Source organism: Orbicella franksi, unplaced genomic scaffold, assembly GCF_964199315.1.
Source record: "Orbicella franksi unplaced genomic scaffold, jaOrbFran1.1 SCAFFOLD_52, whole genome shotgun sequence".
In the NCBI taxonomy this organism is placed as follows: Eukaryota; Metazoa; Cnidaria; class Anthozoa; order Scleractinia; family Merulinidae; genus Orbicella; species Orbicella franksi.
This window is the reverse complement of record NW_027671047.1, coordinates 83401-104400: the sequence shown is the minus strand read 5'-3', so window position 1 is coordinate 104400 and position 21000 is coordinate 83401. Positions and strand designations below refer to the sequence as shown.

At 38.3% G+C, this 21000-nt stretch overlaps 1 protein-coding gene and 1 pseudogene across 1 annotated transcript; both read right to left on the bottom strand.

The window, feature by feature from the left end:
* Positions 1–6173: 6173 nt before the first annotated feature.
* LOC145477125 (E3 ubiquitin-protein ligase TRIM45-like) lies at positions 6174–8501 on the bottom strand. Its single transcript, XM_081455483.1, has one exon. It carries the CDS (start codon positions 8499–8501, stop codon positions 6264–6266), a length of 2238 nt encoding a protein of 745 aa, XP_081311609.1. The 3' UTR covers positions 6174–6263.
* An 8919-nt stretch (positions 8502–17420) lies between these two features.
* LOC145477123 (E3 ubiquitin-protein ligase TRIM45-like) lies at positions 17421–20998 on the bottom strand (annotated as a pseudogene).
* Between the last annotated feature and the right edge of the window lie 2 nt (positions 20999–21000).

Below are 21000 nucleotides of genomic sequence, written 5' to 3'. Positions count from 1 at the left end.
GTTGGAAAAGAAGATTATCTAGCAAATTGAAGTACAGTGCAAGTACACCAATTATGCGGTGTTCAGAGCCTTTTATATCTTGTTTATCTATCAGATATTAGATTTGCTGGCTATTCTGTTATTGTCCGAGTAGGTATGTAAATTTATTATATGGGTATAAATTATTATGCACTCTTGATCTACAATCATGGGCATGAATTCCTTGGAATGTCCCACAAGTAGAATGCAGACTTTTTAACTGAATCGTGTTATCATTTCCATCAAAGAGAGCTGAGTGATACGCAGGCTGCCTTAAGTGATAGTCAGGCCAACCAGAGTGCTATTCAGGCTAAACGGAGTCAGTGTTAATTTGCATGACGATTAGCTTAAATGACCCTGTTTATGGTTAGCATTCAATAATGGAAATAACACGATAAATACTTAAAAAGTCTGTAGCCTGCAGTATGTATTTTACTCCCGGTCTGCAGTCTACATTTTACCTAGCCTGCGTGGCAAGGGTTCTCGTATGAAGAGCTTTCCCGCACTCTGACTACATGTAAATTGGAGCGAGAGCAAACACTGAATGAAGTAGGGGGTGGTGGGGAGAGAGAGGGAACATTTGTACGCAAACCCCTCGATTATTGAAAAACGCCCACTGATTTTCATGGTTGGGTTCATTTATGGATTGGCAACTTTGTCTCAGAGGTAAATGCACAATACTGAGCTGTATCTGCATGCTTGTTTGGAGGGTAATGAGTCAAATGTTCGGCTTAAGACCAGCTTTTCCTGTGGTTTAACTCTAACTGTTCATTAGCTTGATGGTCATTTCATTCCCTTGCTGCTAAAAAATATTTAACTGTTGAATTATAAAACTGCTCAGAAATCAGAAGCCTTTGTTTGAAAATTGTCAGTGCAAGTAAATTCGTTTTTAATGGGAAAACAACAACCAATCACCAGCTTCTAAAATTCGGTCTTTCGTTCTCTGGACATGAAAAATGACTCACTAAAGCTAAGTGCATGAGGTTGCCAAATAAGACAATCAAAGATTGGTTCTCCCTACACTGTACCTGGTTGTTGTTTGATCTTCACTTACCGATTGATAATTAAAACAGCAGCTGAAAGATTTTAAAAGCTTTCGCTGAATCCAGCAGGATATAGTGCCACCAAGTATTTACCCTCTAAAACATGTCTTCTGAGTAAAATTGAATACGTACCATCCATGTTAAGTCTAATAAATCTTCGCTAAGGCTAGCGCAATTTCACAAGCCTTCCTCTGCGACATTGTGCAAGTCACGCTCAAGTTATTCATTGAAAAGTTCTGCGAACTTGATACACTTGGCAATCAAGATGACCACGCTGCACCAATAAGTAGCTCTGTTTGTGGGCGAACAGGTTTTTCAAAATCGAGGGGTTTGCGATTAAACATTCCCTCTCTCCCACTATGACCCCCTGCTTCGTCATTATGGGAATGCTTGCTACGCAGGCTACATTTTACCCTCAGTTTGCATTTTACCCCTGGTCTGCAGTCTGCATTTTACACTGACAGCATTTAATTTTACAGTATGCATATGACTTCTGTCACATCTTTCCTCATATGCGAACAGCAGTAATTGAGTATAAATAGAATAGGACCAACTACATGTACTTTACAGTACTTTGCTATTTATCAATATCATTTGAAGTGTATCGATCACCATGGTAATTTTGTAAAACTGATGTTTTGAGTGAGGCCTTGATCAAGTCTTTGTTCTGACAAAGGACTAACACTTTAAACGTCATCTCCACAAACTCGCTATGACAGTCAATTCACCTTCATCACCCTCAAGTTAAAAATTTCATCGCTACATTTTGTGTTCAGTTTCTTAGGATTTAATGGCTTTGTCAATTCCAAGCCCACTCATCCCCCCTGTGCATGTGACGGGCATTCAACATGGCCCCCCCCCCCATGGGATAGTGTCAAAATTATATTGTATAGCAATACTGCCATGTACTTGTGAGTGCTAGTACAGTTGAACCCCTATTAAGTGGCCACCTATTATGAGGCCACCTCTTTTAAAGCAGCCAGTTATAAAAGTTACGAAATTATTGTCAGTAAATTACTGTAAATAACACCCCTTTTGTAAGCCTGCAAATAATTTTTGCCTACAAGGGGGTCATTTGTCAGGCCAAGGAAAAGTTTTGACCTGACAAAAAGCCAGTCTTGTTGGACAATTTTGTTGTTGTTGTTAGAAATTAAAAATAAGAGACTTTTGAGTCAGTTTGGTATTTGGGTGTGGACCCTTCACCAAAATGTTGGTTGCAAATTTGAATAGCTTGAAAGTAAAGTCAACTGAGTGTAAAATTGATACTAGCACCAGAAAAGGGACCTCAACATTAAGTTAGTTATTACAGTATTTTACAAACGTTTGTACCCCTAGTTTGCCTTCACTCACTTGATCACACGTATTTTACGTACTTTCCCGTGTACCAAGTTTTCTACGACGTCTAAGGAAAACCACGGGAAAATCCCACATGGACAGTTTGTCAGTATAAAAACTCACAGTAATATTCAGATACTTGAAAATTGGCTGAAATGAATTTGTCGACGTTTTCTGAAGGCAAGTTTCCCCTGAAAATATTTGGGGTCAGGTGAATCAAAAAATTGCGTAATTAGATGAAATTCGAATTGGAAGTGGTTGTGACTACAAAGTGTGACTAATTTATACATTTACGCTTTTTACAAAAACATGTCTGTGGCACGGAAACTAATTCAATCTATGTTGAACCACAGACATATAAAAAAAACTTCAAAGAGCTATAAAACTGATTTTTGATCATACAGGCTAGAAAAACATTTGGTTACGTTTTAGAGGTTTTAAAGTTTTTGAAAGCGATTGCATCCAGATAAACGAAAATTTGGACCATGTATCAGATTTGCATAATATTTTAATCGGGTCAAATTACGACTGAAAATTAATTCCACAACACTTGCAGATAACAAACGAGTAACAAGATAAGACCTGAGATTTTAATAGTTTTTCAGACAAACATAATTCAGAGTTAATGGGGCTTCACGATCTTTCACGAAATGCGTAGCCTGAATAGTGGTGCTGATGCAGTGTGTATACCATTTGACGTGACATTTGAGATGACGCATTGCGTGTGATAAAAGAAATGGAATGAAAACAAAACGGATAACAAAGCTTTTTTCCCTAATATTGTTTGGCAGTATAATTAAATAACTTGTTCCATATTCAGCCACAAATTTCCAGTTAAAATATTTTTTGTTTAGCAGAAATGCCCGGTCAGAGTGTTTGACCTATTAAGTGACCACCTCCCATTTCCCTGAGAGTGGCCGCTTAATATGAGGTTGACTGCACAAGGTGAAAGAAGCATGGTAAATACTGTAGCTTGTTTAAGTTTGATTTTGACTATTATTCATGTACTCAAGTTTTTTGTATAAAGTGTATTGTAACTGATTTAAACATGGTCAAAAGTATTAGTAATGCTTTCCTGTTTGACTGCAAAGACAAAGACAAACTTGCAAAGATGATGTTTGCAGAGAAAACTCATTGAGAGAAGGCTTATTCGTTCAAATGAAACTATGATCCGTTTTTATTATAAAAATGTCAATAACTTACCTTTGAAAGTTTCTATTAAACCTTCTAGGCCCTTTTGTCTTAACCAGCAACCCACACCATACTCCATTCTCTCCCTGATTCTCTTGCACATTGAAGACAAACAAGAATTTTTGGGGGTGGTGATGGGGCATGAGCTAGTTTCCAATAGGTTAAATGTCAGAAAAAGAATTAATTTGTAGTTCGTTCTTCTGATGTGTGATATTTTGTAGGCTTCCGTTTTTAAAAAGTACCAATTTATTTATAATTCTTTGTATTTGACTAAATTGTCAAATGCCCCACCCCTGGGCAGCCATTTGGAAGCAAATGCCCCGTGGTGACTGACCTACAACATTTAAAATGTCCGTCAAATGCCTGGGAGAGGGATTAGCAGACCTGGTAAAGTTATTATGAATGAGTCATAAGAACTTTTCCATAAAACACTTTCCTCTTTGTTTCTTTATTTATGAAGAACAAGTAGATTCCACGTTGCTGTGCATCTGTTTAGTAATAGATCAGAGATGAAGTTAAAATGTGGTAAGAACATCAGTAACAGTGACTCTCGCCAAATGGCTTGTGTGCCACTTTTTTGTTCTTACCACATTTTGACTTCATCTATGATCTATCACTGAACAGAGATATAGTAACATGGAATCTGTTTGTTAAATGGAATCCCCGCTTTGCACCCTTCAGCCGGGGGATTGTTACCCGCCAGTGGTACGGAGGGAATAGTGCAGGTCAATCTCTAGGTTATGTTTTTGTTGAAATGTGAATAAGTGTAGATCCCTTTTATAATTATAGCAATCTGTATCAGACTAATAATTTGTCATAAATGCTATTAGTCATGTGGAGATCAAACCACTGGAAGAATTATGTATGTTTGTGGTTTGTTCATCTTGTATGTAATTAATTTTCTTTCTTGACAGATCGACATGCCACAAATAATAACTCTTACTAATGTTAACTTCTTTACCATAGATACTGTATATCTACACTGTATATTTTAAATAAATTTATGTCTGTTTCTTATTAGAAAAATTAATTTTAAATATTTATTGGCTTCATTCTCTGCTGATCCTGCTGTATCTTAAGTTTTTGTTAAATCTTCTCATTGCAGTATTATTTTGGTGACAAGAATCTTCATAGGAACAAATTTCTAAGACAAGAACCAGATGAAGACGAAGGGAATGTCTGTAAAGTGTTGGCATGATCAAGCTCTCTCTGTAAAAATACTGTAGTCATGGTTTTTATCTTGTATTTTAGGGCCTATGAGTTGTATGTACATGTACCATGTTACCGTAAGGGTTTGATTAAGCGCAGTCTTTCAAACAAGTGCCCCCTTTCTGAATTTACGAACAGATAATCATATTCTTATTACTACAAAGACAGAGGTCTTGAAAAATGTAGAACAGCGTGCAATATAGTATCTGCACAAAAGTTATATATGCACAAAGTATTAAGCAGCTTCAATTGAAACTCAAACTTTCTTTATTACAAATTTCACACCAAGATTATACAAGTATTTCAGGCAGCTACAAACTACATGTATTTATTTGTTTCAATAAGGAGGTTAAACTTGTTTTGTCACGTTTTATTTTTAGTAAAACAATAGACAGAAAATAATCATGTAAGCAAGACTAACTGTAATTAGCGTAACCTCTGATCGACTATCAAGTAAACAAGCAATGTGATTGGCTTCACAGGGACCGTCAAAAGATCGATGGATGACACTGGGAGCTGGTCAATCTTAGAAAATGGCTTCAACTAAGTGTTTTCGTGGAGTTTTTGTAATAAAGATGATTTTTTGTGTGATAGATCGTTCAGTAGGTTCTGCTAAAACAGTTAGACAGCTCACTTTTGGTTTCTATTGACTTTGATACTGTGTTGGCTTAGAGCTTCGTCTCTCGCTGACCATCAGCCGATATAAACCTCAAAATCAAAATATAGTAAAACTAATTTTACACAAATTAAATTATCCTCATCAGGCTTCTTTATTTCTTATACAAGATAAAATATATTTTCATGTGCTAAAGCAAAACTTCAAGTGCATCATTGCAGTATATTCCTATGTTTTTAATTTACAATTCTTAGCTGAGACTTCAATGGTACATTCACAGGTCTTGTACACCTCTATACAAACATACTACTAAAATTGATTAAACAATATCACCATACATGTATTAGCTTATTAATCAAGCTGAGAAATTTGGTAAATCAATCAATTTACTAATTAAGTACAACCCTTATAAAAGTTGCTTGTCAATCACCTAGTGAAAATTATAGCAAAATCAAACATTAATTGTTGTGATGCCTTATATATACGTTTGTAAGACAAAATATTACAAAATATTAAAGAGGGAATATTGAACATTGTATACTAGCTCAAAATCACAACTTGGAATATGGAACATTTTGCAATAATGGATACTTGTAAAAAATATAGTTTGAACTCGCAAATATTTTCGTCCATCTGCACTGCTTACAAAAAGAGTGCAAATCTCATTGACTTTTTTTCTCCTCAGTTTCAATGTAAAATTGACCAAATAAACACCTCTTTCTACATTGGGATTACAGACATAGTAATATTTTGTCCTTCTGTGTTTGAATTTCTTTTCTTCATCATCAGCTAAACCTAATGTTTTAACAACAAAATAATGACACTTATCATAAGTTGGAGCAGACATCGTTTCACTCAAATATCTGCACACGATAGTTACTGACGTCAGACACAACAATTCGGCCATTACTTAGAATTGCCACAGACTTTGGAAATTTCAACTCTCCTAAATTACTGCCCTTTGTTCCAAACTCGCCAACAAACTTTCCATTTAGTTGAAATACTTGTATTCTATGATTATCTGAATCACAGACCATCAGGTGTCCCGACTTGTCCACTGACAAACAACGGGGCTTATTAAACTCCCCGTCCCCTCCACCCTTTTTTCCAAACTTGTACCGAAAGTTGCCATTCCTGTCGTAAACTTTCAGACAATGTTCCCTGTGGTCTGACACTATGAGATATCTATCACACTGAACACAGTGGATAGGAAAAGTAAAAGAACCCTGCCCACCTATCTTCATTAGAAACTTGCCATCAGGAGAAAAGATCTTAATCAGTTTGTTACCTGCATCAGCAACAATGACATTTCCATCACTGTCTACAGATAAACCTAAGGGATCAGAGAGCTGACTATCAAGGCTTCCCTTCTCACCAAACGAACTTACGTACTCACCCTCCCCACTGAAAATGTGGACCCTATCATTAACACTGTCAACCACGAAAAAATTTCCATTTTTATGAAATGCTATTCCCGTTGGATAGAAAAATTCGTTACCTGCCCGACCAAAGGATCTTAAGTAATTTCCATCACTGCTGAAGATTTGAACTCTGTTGTTCTCATTATCAGTTACAGCTATCTCGTCCCTGGCATTTACTGCCACCCCCCAGGGACGCTTAAACATTCCGACAGACGAACCATCCTTTCCAAAAGATAATACAGGTCTGACCTGAAATAGCTGTCCTTCAGCGGTGAAAGGACTGCCGAGAACATGTCCTCCATTCACTTTTACTGTCACTTTGTATCTGCCTTGTTCTTTTGGAGAATAGCTGATTTTGTAGCTTCCATCCTTATTGTCATTTATTTGCACTTCCGTCGCGCATTCTCGTCCTTGTTCATCCCTGATCTCTACCGTTACACGGTCGTGTTTGTTGTAACACTGTCTTGCTTGAGCGTTTCTCGTCGTCAGAACAAATCGTGCTTCACCTCCAACAGTTCCTTTTTCGAGTCCTTTGCCCTCAGCGGTGCACTGACTTGCTTTTGTTTGCTGCAGATTTTCCAAAGAACCAATTTCTTCGGAGTTTACAATGTTTACCAACTTTTGATTTTCCGCGAAAGTTAAACGCACTAGAAGACCTTTAGGGTCGCCATCAATTGGGTCGGTTTGATCAACTCCTGCGAAGATTGTCTCCAATGATTTCTTGACTTGTACAACTTTAGCGTTTATACTTCGTGTTAAAAGTTTTTCAGCCTTTTCTAGCGACGGTTCTATGACTGCTATTTGTTCCTCGATCTTGTTCTTACGCTTTGTCAGACTTTCTAGCGATTTGGTTGTTTGATTATCCACGGCTGAGAAAATATTTTGTTTCTTCGCTTCAATGACGGCAATCAAATTGTCAACAATTTTTTGAACATCTCTCTTCACGTCTTCGCCTTGTTGTATGAGCTTAGCGTAGTCTTCATCAAGTTGACGAATGATGTTCTTTTTTGCTTTTAAATTGTTCCTCTGTGTTTCAACCATAGATTTCATCTGAATCTTCTGTGTTTCTGCTTCTTCTTGGATTAAGTTCATTGTATGGCTCTTGTGGCCTAATGTGACACAAGTTTGGCAAACTGCCGTTTCACAGTCTTTGCAAAAGAATTTTAGTTCTTCTTCCGTATGCCCTTGTTTAGGACAAAACATAGGCCGCTTTAGCACATCTTCATAGTCCTTGTCTTGAAAGTCTTTAAGCGCCAGAACACGGTGATCTTTATTTCTTCGCATGATGTTGTGTCCAGTTACGCACTCTTGACAATAACATATGCAACAGTGGAAACAGTAAGAAGTCTCGGAGCTTTTTTTGTCACAATTTCCACATCTTACTGGGCTGTTTCTGCACTCTTTTATTGCCAGCACGTCAATCAAGCCATTGAGATAAAAACTGGTTGGAAGATCTTTGAGATCGCCGCTTTCAGGTACTCTGCTAACGGCTTGACATTTCGGACATCTGATGGAGTCGCGGCCATGGCTCGTCCTATGCCACTGTTTCAAGCAGTGTAGACAGAAACTGTGTAAGCATGGCAGATGTTTTGGATCGGTAAATATGTCGGAACACACCGAGCAAGACACTTCTTCACGGAGATTATTTAGCAACGTTTTGATATCCATGTCGTGTTCAGAAACAAGCGAGTAAAACTAGGTTTTCGCAGAACTCGACTCGACACAATGAAGTCTTGTGAATTTCTTTTTTTAGCTCTTCTTAGAATCTGCTTTTTATTATGATAATATTTTTCATTGCACGAACCAATCATGAGCGTTGTTTTTGATAGATGTTCTTCGGTTTCTGATTCCAAGGAATGCGACCAAGCCACACCCAGTTTGAAAGTGAAGAATGATCATCGCAGTTAATTTTCCAATTTAAGCAATTGGAAAGAAGAAGCCTGAAAAAATCAGGGCCTGATTTTTTCAGGCTTCTTCTTTCCAATTGCTTAAATTGGAAAATTAACTGCGATGATCATTTTTCACTTTCATCTACTACCGCAGTTCATATATGAATTATTTCATATAACTTCACATCATTTCACTCCTCACGGGAAGATATGAACTCAACTAATTGACCTCGCTCCCAATGTGTGGCTTCATAGCTCAGTTGGTAGAGCATCGCACCGGTATCGCGGAGGTCACGGGTTCGAATCCCGATGAAGCCCTGATTTTTTCAGGCTTCTTCTTTCCAATTGCTTAAATTGGAAAATTAACTGCGATGATCATTCTTCACTTTCATCTACAACCGCAATTCATATATGAATTATTTCATATAACTTCACACCACACCCAGTTTCATTGACAGATATTAAGCTGACCTTAGCGCGGGAGGAGGGGGTGGGGGGAAGGGTGGCAGTGGTTTATTTCCTATCGATAGGCTTCTGGGAATGTGCCGCAGGCTTGGATCTCATTTTGAGATTGGATTGATTAGAATGGGGTTACATTTCAAAGGTGTTTATGCCAGCATGGGTTTACACTGCACATTCTCAATACGACTCCTCAAACTTTTCGTCTAAGAAGAGAGTAAAGTCTTCTACATCAGTTAACAAACGTGTCAAATCATTTTAGGACCACCTGGTTAAAAGAGTTGACAAGGTAAATTGATAAACACGGCATGAATTACTTAGACTGCCAGTAGTCCCTCTTTCGTTTAGTCCGTCGAGCGCGGTGGCCGTGAATAGGACCAGGATTTCGCGCGGTCATTTTCTTCGCGTGGTGTTCTTTCGCGTCACGCACGACGGAGTAAGCCAAAGAGAGGTAAAGGGGTATGACTCGTAGTCTATGAGTTACCACGGTTGATCGTATAGTTTACATGTGCAAATTGAATATAAGGGTTGGCGAATGGTCCTTCAAAAACTCTGGGTCTCGCAAAATTTTAGTCGAATTTTACGGGTCTCGCAGTCTCGTTTTTTTGGCGGTTATGTGCGTCTCGCAGTCTCGATTTTTACTCGAATCTCTCTCGGAGTCTCGACTTTTTGCGAGGTTAAGGGTTTCGAAGTTTCAATTCGTTTGTTTGTTTTAAGTAATGACGTCTTCTCGTCACTTGATATTGAATTGCAATAAAGCAACTTTCAAATTTCCGAGAAAAAGTGTATCCTAACTTCTGCCAAATTGACTGAATTCCACAAAAAGCTACAAAACTTACCGCAACGTCGTTTTGGCGCCAAAAAACAGTTATTTTGTTCTAGGATATCCTAACGTAGTGTGTTATAGTCGAATTTTCAGTTCCAGCTTGTTCGCAAAAGCTGGCTAAAAGGCTAAAAGGGGAATCAAGAAGCCACACACAACCTACGATAGGTCACGATGAAACCCACGAAGTCGAAGAACTTATCTGTTGTCCCCTGTGGAACTGCGTAAAGACACAAGTATTTACGACAAAAGGCTCTTTTGCAAGACTTCTGTACAAGCTCATTCTCGCTCATTCTTATAGCTCTCAACTAAATCTGGGGCTCGAATTTTAAGAGTCTGAGTCCCTCGCGCTCGCACGCAAAACACTTTAAAGTCTCGGTCTCGCCATCTAAAAAGTCAGTATGTCTCGGGCTCGCAAAGAAAAGCGCTGCTCTCGCCGTCTCGCAAAGTCTCGCATTTACCATTCACCACCCCCAATATAATGAACTGGGCTGCGACTCTGAGAGGACTGCAGTACATACATGTAGCCAGCAAACATGGCAAAGATAAACCCAAGCACCCCTGGAAAGACATGAACACATAATGAAGGGAGACCCCCTAAGCGTATATTGTCAGTTTCCTTGAATGTTTGGCTGCCTGATTGTGTATACGTTGTAGCTTTACATATTTTGATTGCTTGGGTAGGTTTGCGTATTGCATTGCATTGCATTAGCTGACTTTCAACTCCTATCCATTGCCAAAATCAACATTTTTATCTGAACAACCGAATTTTTAAGACATGGCTAAACTAGGAAACATCGTTGCAGAAACATTGCGCGCTTCTTTTCATATTTGCAGAGTGGCTAAATCAGCGGGAAGGAAACAAAGTATTTTGCTGCCCAGGTGGCTAAACGAGGAAATATTGTTTCGGAAGTGGCAAAGGGTCACGCGTTCGCATTGTAATAAACTGACTTCCCAAGAGGTCTGGGGAAGAATCTTTGCATATTCTCGTCGACTTGTTCCCATAAATTGTAATGTTAAAATAATCGTCCCTTATGGTACTATATTTCTCTGACATCTGTGCATCGATTTGACAGTAAGCCACTTCCTTTCTGTCCCTATTCATGTAATCTTTATAAGCTAACTTCCATCTCCTTGTCCTTGCAATTCCTTTCTTTTCTTTCCCTTCCCTTTTCTGTGACCTTCTTGTGATTGGTTCTTTGCCGTCAGCCATTTTTGTACGCTCGCCGTTGCTTGGAAACATTTTTAATCAGCAGGACTGGAACCCAGTCAACTTTGTTTTCCTGGGGCAATTATTATTTTTTTTTGTTTCCAGGCAGCAACAGTTTGTTTCCGCAACATATGTATCCCGCGCGGTTAAACTGGGGAAATTTACCTCCCTAACAATGTTTCCGTAACAATGTTTCCCACTTTACGGACAGATATAACATAATGTTAGAGTCTGCTATTTTCATGTGGTCTAATCTCTATAAACTACGATTTGTTGACACGTTGCATAAGGTTTAATATTCGATATAACGGGCGCTCTGATTGCCTAAGAGGAGGTTTATCATATGGCAGACAAGAAAAATTTAATTTTTTTAATGCAACTGGTTCGTACTAGATGATAAAAGTCTGCTTGTCCTCTTTAATATTTTTCTCATTAGAAAAGAAGAAGATACAAGAAGAAAATAGTCAATATTTTTACATTTTAGTTTGCAACTTTTTCTCCGCAAAACATATATTACCGGCCTAGATGTCGGTCTAGATGGGAAAATCTAGACCACTTTCAATGTCGATTCAGCCAATCAAATTCGTCAATTCGGCAGTTCAATATAATAATCTCCTGTAATGCCCTCTGGCCGATTACGGAAGGGCGAGGAAAAACAAAGCGAAAGACAGTATACGCTTGCATGATACGAGCGCAGTTGGTCTAAACGCCTCACGCGACTGAATATGCCGCAGCCAAAAGTGGGGAATATCCATGTGATACTCCCCAATTTTCAAAACTGCGCTTGTTGTTAAAAATATTTGAAAGATAATAAACACAATAGCCTCCATTTGGCGCGAAAATATGCTCGGATATTTGTCCCTGGACATTATAGATATATGTTTTTTAAAGCTCACAGTTTTCCTCGTGTTACGCTCTCGGAAACTGTTCGTTTCTCGGAAGAGATAGTTTCCGCGGACAAAATTATCCGAGCAGGTTATAGTTCATTGGATGTTACACGTTGTCACGCGTAAGTTGTAACACAACGTTCAGTTGAGCCTAAGCTGTCAGCGGCTTTTCTCTTCAAAGCCCATGATATGTGGTGAAATCCGAAAGTGATCAATTCTACTCCATGTGCAGATTTCTAGTCAATATTTCCTCGTTTTAGTCTCTATTATACCTGGTTTTAATACGGAAAGGAACTGATTTTGACGCTATTATAAGTTCTGAAACGAGGTTTATTCGAAAAGTTTAACAAATTCCTGCAAAAAGGCTGAAAACAACAAAACAAATGGACACATGGACGCTGCGACTGAGTTGGAAAAGAAGATCATCAAGCCAGTTGAAGTACAATGTAAGTACACCAATTATGCGGTGTTCGGAGCCTTTTATATCTTGTTTTATCTATCAGATATTAGATCTGCTGGCTATTCTGTTATTGTCCGAGTAGGTATATAAATTTATTAAATGGGTATAAATTATTTTGTACTCTTGATATCTATCATCATGTGCATGAATTCCTTGGAAAGTCCCACACGTGGTGTCATTTTGATTTGATTCTTCTTACAAAGCGTGTTTGCATGCATCATCGGCTTTTGCAAGCTTTCAATATATCCTGACACTTAATTAGGTCAGTGGAAAACGAAGACTGCGACTGCAGACCGTAGTTAAAATGCAGACTGCAGACTTTTTACCTGAATCGTGTTATCATTTCCATCAAAGAGAGCTGAGTGATATTCAGGCTAACCAGAGTGCTATGCTGGCTAATCGGAGTCATTGTTAGTTTGCACCATGATTAGCTTGAATGACTCTGTTTACAGTTAGCATTCAATAATGGAAATACTGTAGAACCCTGGTAACTCGAACTCTGAAGGGAAATGAAAAGCAGTTCAAGTTAGTGGGGGCTCAAGTTATCGGGGTCGATTGAATATCCAACTTGCCATGTTAATAATTCATAGTTCACTGATTTTTCAGCACTTCAGTGTACAGTACAGTGCAAATAAAACTTATCTTGTCAGAAATGCATGTTTACTTTTTATAACGTTCTGCACTGTAGCACTGTTTCATCCGGTATGACTCATAAGATTGGGCAATGACTGTCAAATATGTGAATGGTTGGTTGCAATTGTACTAATTAAAATCAAATTGCTGTGGTGTTAGTTTTGAGTGTTTTGGCGATTAAATGACCACAAAAGCTAATGGGATGACATCCGTGGAGAGTTACATGAACCAGAATTTGAGTTATCGTGGGCAAATTTTTATCAAGGGAAACAAAATTGAGTTCGAGCTACTGGGGAATTCAAGTTATCTGAGTTTGAGTTAACCGAGTTAAAATGACTGAAAAGTGGGGTCAAATCCAAGGGAAATGGGACTTGGTTCAAGTTAGTAGGGGGAGTTCGAATTATCCGAGCTCGAGTTACTGGGGTTCTGCTGTAACATGATAAATAGGATAACACGATAAATAAATAACACAATAAATAAATAACACGATAAATAAGTCTGGGTTCGTGCCCTGGCCGGGGACATTGTGTTGTGTTCTTGGGCAAGACACTTTACTCTCACAGTGCCTCTCTCCACCCAGGTGTATAAATGGGTACCGGCGAACTTAATGCTGGGGGTAACCTTGCGATGGACTAGCATCCCATCCAGGGGGGAGTAGAAATACTCCTAGTCGCTTCATGCTACAGAAACCGGGATAAGCTCAGGCCTGATGGGCCACTTGTCTTGCAGACTTTAGAGCTAAATACTTATTGACACTTCAATAAAGTTTATGTATGTATGTATGTACACTTAAACAGTCTGTAGTCTGCAGTATGCATTTTACTCCCAGTCTGCAGTCTGCATTTTAGCTAGCCTGTGTGGCAAGCGTTCCTGTGTGAAGAGCTTTTCTGCACTCTGACCACACGTAAATTGGAGCGAGAGCAAAAACTCAACAATGTAGGGGGTGCTGGGGTGAGAGAGGGAACACTTGCATGCAAACCCCTTGATTTTGAAAAACGCCCGCTGGTTCTCATGGTTGAGTTCATTTATGGATTGACAACTTTGTCACAGAGCTAAAATCATGATACTGCTACATGTATCTACAAACTCGTTGGGTGGGCATTAAGTCAAATGTGCGGTAAGACCAGCTTTTCCTGTGGGTTAACTCTAAATGTTCATTAGCTTGATGGCCATTTCATTCTCTTGCCGCTAAAAAAATATTTAACCGTTGAATTATAGAACCGCCTGGAAATCGGAGGCCTTTGTTTGAAAATTGTCGCTGTAAGTAAATTCGCCTTTGGCGGGGAAAACAAGTTACAACCAGTCGCTGGCTTCTAAAATTCGGTCTTTTATTATCTGGACACAAAAAATGACTCAGTAAAGCAAAGCGAGGTTGCCAAATAAGACAATCAAAGATTGGTTCTCCTTATGTGGTTCCTGTTTGATCTTCGCATACGATCGATAATTAAAACAGCAGCTGAAAGATTTTAAAAGCTGTCACTGAATCCAGCAGGATATAGAGCCACCAAGAATTTATCCTCTAAAAGATGTCTTCTGAGTAAAATTGAATACGTACCATCCATGTTAAGTCTAATAAATCTTTGCTAAGGCTAGCACAGTTTCACAAACTTTCCTCCATGACATTGTGTAAGTCACACTCAAGTTATTCCTGGAAACATTCAAGCAAACTTGATACACTTGGCAATCAAGATGACCATGCGGTGCCAATCAGTAGCCCCGTTCATGGGCAAATAGGTTTTTCAAAATCAAGGGGTTTGCAGGCAAGCAAACCAACCCCTGCTTCATCGAATTTTTGCTCTTGCTCCAATTTACATCTGGTCAGAATGCGGAAAAGCTCTTTGTATGGGAATGCTTGCTATGCAGGCTACATTTTACGCTCAGTCTGCATTTAACCCCCGGTCTGCAGTTTACAGTGCGCAGTCGACAGTCTGCATTTTACACTGGCAACATTTAACTACAGTATGCATATGACTTCTGTTACATCTTTCCTCATATGCGAAGAGGAAATAATTGAATATGAATATAACAGGACCAACTACATGTACTTTACAGCACTTTACTATTTACCGATATCATTTGAAGTAAACTGATCACCATGGTGATTTTGTACAGCTGACGTTTTGAGCGAGGTCTTGATCAAGTCTTTGCTCTGACAAAGGACTAATGCTTTAAATGTCATCTCCACAAACTCGCTATGAAGGTCAATTCACCTTTATCACCTGCAAGTTAAAATTTTCATCCCTATGTTTTTATTATAAAAATGTCAGTAACTTACCTTTCAAGGTTTCTTTTAAACCGTCTAGGCCCTTTTTTCATAACCAACGACCCACACCACACTCCGTTCTCTCCTTGATTCTCTCGCACGTTGAAGACAAACAAGAATTTTTGGTGGCGGTGGTGGGGCATGAGCTAGTTTCCAATGGGTTAAATGTCAGAAAATGAATTAATATGTAGTACATTCTTTTGACGTTTAATATTTTGTGGGCTTCCGGTTTTTAAAAGTACCAATTTATATACGTAATTCTTTGTATTTGACTAAATTGTCAAATGCCCCACCCATGGGCGGCCATTTGAAAGCAAATGCCCCATGGTGGGGAGCTACAACCTGTCAAATGTCTGTCAAATGCCTGGGAGGGGGATGAGCAGGCTTGGTAAAGTTATTAGGAACGAGTCATAAGAACTTTACCATAAAACACTTGTCTTTTTGTTTCTTTATTTATGATGAACAAGTAGATTCCATGTTGCTGTGCATCTGTTTAACAAATAGATCACATGCAGATGAAGTTAAAATGTGGTAAGGACATCAGCAACAGTGACACTCGCCTAATGGCTTGTGCGCCACTTTTTTTGTTCTTGCCAAATTTTGACTTCATCTGTGATCTATTACTTAACAGATGTACAGCAACATGGAATCTCTTCGTTAAATAAAAACCCCACTTTGCGGATCTTGGCGCTCTTCAGCCGGGGGATTGTTGCCCACCAGTGAGACGGAGGGAATACTGCAAGTCAATCTCTGGGTTATCTTTTTGCTGAAATGCGAATAATTGTAGATCCCTTTTATCATTATAACAATCTGTATCAGACTAATAATTTGTCATAAATTCTTTTGGTCATGTGCAGATCAAATCACTAGAAGAATTATATATGTTTGTGGTTTGTTCATCTTCTATGTAATTAATTTTCTTTCTTGAACATTAACATGCCACCAATAATAACTCTTACTAATGTTAACTTCTTCAACATAGATACTGTATATCTACACCATATATTTGAGATAAATTTAAGTCTGTTTCTTATTAGAAAAATTAATTTTAAGTATTTATTGACTTCATTCTCTGCTGATCCTGTTGTATCTTAAGTTTTTGTTTGAATCTTCTCATTGCAGTATTATTTTGGTGACAAGAAACTTCACAGAAACAAATTTCTAAGACAAAAACCAGATGTAGATGAAAGGAATGTCTGTAAAGTGTTTGCATGATCAAGCTCTCTCTGCAAAAATACTCTAGTCATGGTTTTCATCTTGTATTTTAGGGCCTATGAGTATGTACATATATCATGTTACCATAATGGTTTGATTAAGCGTCATTCAAATGGTAAAATACTCTTTCCCCGACGAAAGAATTGTTTATTGAAGTTTCTATGGTGCGCCGCTCACATTTTGTTATTTTTAATTTTCTTCAAGGAAGAGTTGTGTGTTTCGGCACACGTTTCCAAGTCGCGCGCTTGTTTGGACTGTGTTTACTTTGTGTCAAAAAAGTTATCTTTCAGTTGTGTTTGTTCCATGAAGATGGGATTGTTGAAGCATGTATCACCGGTTCTATTTGACAAACAAACGGGTAAATTTTTGATTTAACTGCAAAATACTCTCTCTTTTAATTATATTCAGTCAGTTAATTTTCTGTCAAGTGCTCAATTGCAAAATGTTAGTTTCAAATAACATTTTGCTGATAAGTCAGTCTAGTCTAGTCGTATTCAAAATAAAGAAAACTCTTTCTCGCTCAGTGGCAAGCTGTCAAGCCATTGAAAACAACAATGAACTGCTAAGAAAAGAAAAAACAATAGGTTAGCTCATACACACTAATCAGGCATACGCGTATATACTGTATACGCGTATGTGCGTATATGCATACGCGTATGTGCGTATATACATACGCGTATACGCGTATTGGGCTGACGCGAATTACGCGTATATTTTGGTTCGGATATATCTGAGCTGCACTGTAGTCTTTCAAACAAGTGCCCCCTTTCTGAATTTACGAAACAGATAATCATATTCTTATTACTATAAGGACAGAGGTCTTGAAAAATGTAGAACAGCATGCAAAATAGTATCTACACAAAACTTATATACACAAAGTATTAAGCAACTTTAATTGAAACTCAAACTCTCTTTATTAAAAATTTCAGACCAAGATTATACAAGTATTTCATTCAGCTAGAAACTACATGTATTTATTTGTTTCAATAAGGAGGTTAAACTTTTCTCCTCACGTTTTATTTTTAGTAAAACAATAGACAAAATTATTATGTAAGCAAGACGAACTGTAAATAGCATTACCTCTGATCACTTATCAGGTAAACATGCAATGTGATTGGCTTCACAGGGACCGTCAAAAGATCGATAGATGACACTGGGAGCTGGTCAATCTTAGAAAATGGCTTCAACTTCGTGTTTTCGTGGAGTTTTTGTAATAAAGATCATTTTTTGTGTGATAGATTGGTCAGTAGGTTCTGCTAAAACAGTTAGACAGCTCACTTTTGGTTTCTATTAACCTCAATACTGAGTTGGCTTAGAGCTTCGTCTCTTGCTGACTATCAGCCGATAGAAACCTCAAGCTCAAAATATAGGAAAACAAATTTTATGCAAATTAAATTATCCACACCAGGCTATTTTATTTCTTATACAAGATAAGATATATTTTCATGCCTTAAAGGAAATCCTCAAGTGCATCATTGCAGTATATTCCTATGTTTTTAATTTACAATTCTTAGCTGAGACTTCAATGGTACATTCACAGGTCTTGTACACCTCTATACAAACATACTACTAAAATTGGTTAAACAATATCACCATACATGTATCAGTTTATTAATCAAGCTGAGAAATTTGGTAAATTAATCAATTTACTTAATTAGGTACAACCCTTATAAAAGTTGCTTGTCAATCACCTAGTGAAAATTATTGCAAAATCAAACATTAAATGTTGTGATGCCTTATATATACGTTTGAAAGACAAAATATTACAAAATATTAAAGAGGGAATATTGAACATTGTATACTAGCTCAAAATCACAACTTGGAATATGGAACATTTTGCAATAATGGATACTTGTAAAAAAGATAGTTTGAACTCGCAAATATTTTCGTCCATCTGCACTGCTTACAAAAAGAGTGCAAATCTCATTGACTTTTTTTCTCCTCAGTTTCAATGTAAAATTGACAAAATAATCCCCTCTTTCTACATCGGGATTACAGACATAGTAATATTTTGCTCTTCTGTGTTTGAATTTCTTTTCTTCATCATCAGCTAAACCTAATGCTTTAAACAACAAAATAATGGCACTTATCATAAGTTGGAGCAGACATCGTTTCACTCAAATATCTGCACACGATGGTTACTTTGGTCAGACACAACAATTCGGCCATTACTTAGAATTGCCACAGACCTCGGAAACTCCAACTCTCCTAAATTACTGCCCTCTGTTCCAAACTTGCCAACAAAGTTTCCATTTAGTTGAAATACTTGTATTCTGAATCACAGACCATCAGGTGTCCTGACTTGTTCACTGACAAACAATAGGGATACTTAAACTCCCCGTCCCCTCCACCCTGCTTTCCAAACTTGTACTGAAAGTTTCCATTCCTGTCGTAAACTTTCAGACAATGTTCATCTCTGTCTGACACTATGAGATATCTATCACACTGAACACAGTGGATAGGAAAAGTAAAAGAACCCTGCCCACCTATCTTCGTTAGAAACTTGCCATCAGGAGAAAAGATCTTAATCATGTTGTTTCCTACATCAGCAACAATGATATTACCATCATTGTCTACAGATAAACCACAAGGATCAGAGAGATGACTAGCGCGGCTTCCCTTCCCGCCAAACGAACTTAGGTACCCACCCTCCCCACTGAAAATCTGGATCCTAGCATTGTCACTGTCAACCACGAAAATATTTCCACTTTTATGAAATGCTATTCCCCTTGGATTCCTGAGCCGACCAAAGGATCTTAAGTAATTTCCATCACTACTGAAGATTTGAACTCTGTGGTTCCAATTATCAGTTACAGCTATCTCGTCCCTGGTATTCACTGCCACCCCCCAGGGATAATGAAACATTCCGACAGACGAACCTTCCTTTCCAAAAGACAATACAGGTCTGACCTGAAGTAACTGTCCTTTAACATTGAAAGGACTGCCGAGAACATGCCCTCCGTTTACTTTTACTGTCACTTTGTATCTGCCTTGTTCTTTTGGAGAATAGCTAACCTTGTAGCTTCCATCCTTACTGTCATTTATTCGTACTTCCATCGCGCATTCTCGTCCTTGCTCATCCTTGATCTCTACCGTGACACGGTCGCGTTTGTTGTAACACTGTCTTGCTTGAGCGTCTCTTGTCGTCAGAATAAATTGTGCTTCACCTCCAACAGTTCCTTCCTCGAGTCCTTTGCCCTCAGCGATGCACTGACTAGCTTTTGTTTGGTGCATAATTTCCAAAGAACCAATTTCTTCGGTGTTGACAGTGTTTAAGATTTTTTGATTTTCCGCGAAAGTTAAACGTACTAGAAGACCTTCAGGGTCGCCATCAATTGGCTCGGTTTGATCAACTCCTTCGAAGATGCTCTCCAATGATTTCTTGAGTTTTACAACTTCAGCGTTTATACTTCGTGTTAAAAGTTTTTCAGCCTTTTCTAGCGACGATTCTGCGACCGCTATTTGTTCCTTGATCTTTTTCTTTTGCTTTGTCAGACTTTCTAGCGATTTGGTTGTTTGATTATCCACGGCTGAGAAAATACTTTGTTTCTTCGTTTCAATGACGGCAATCAAATTGTCAACAATTTTTTGAACATCCCTCTTCACGTCTTCGCCTTGTTGTATGAGGTTAGCATAGTCTTCATCAAGCTGACGAATGATGTTCATCTTTGCTTTTAAATTGTTCCTCTGTCTTTCAACCATAGATTTCATTAGCATCTTTTGTGTTTCTGCTTCTTCTTGGATTAAGTTCATTGTATGGCTTTTGTGTTCCAACAGGACACAAGTTTGGCAAACTGCCGTTTCACAGTCCTTGCAAAAGAATTTAAGTTCTTCTTCTGTATGCCCCTGCTTAGGACAAAACACAGGCCGCTTTAACACATCTTCATAGTCCTTGTCTTGAAAGTCTTTAAGCGCCAGAACACGGTGATCTTTATTTCTTCGCATGATGTTGTGTGCAGTTGCGCACTCTTGACAATAAAATATGCAACAGTGGAAACAGTAAGAAGTCTCGGAGCGTTTTTTGTCGCAATTTCCACATCTTACTGGGCTGTTTCTGCACTCTTTTATTGCCAGCACATCAATTAAGCTATTGAGATAAAAACTGGTTGGAAGATCTTTCAGATCGCCACTTTCAGGCACTCTGCTAACGCCTTGACATTTTGGGCATCTGATGGTGTCGCGGCCATGGCTCGTCCTATGCCATTGTTTCAAGCAGTGCAGACAGAAACTGTGTAAGCATGGCAGATGTTTTGGATCGGTAAATATGTCGGAACACACCGAGCAAGACACTTCTTCACGGAGATTATGAAGCAACGTTTTGATATCCA

Bases quoted from the DNA above. Each gene is read 5' to 3' on its own strand.
- LOC145477125 (XM_081455483.1), bottom strand. From the start codon at position 8,501: ATGGATATCAAAACGTTGCTAAATAATCTCCGTGAAGAAGTGTCTTGC.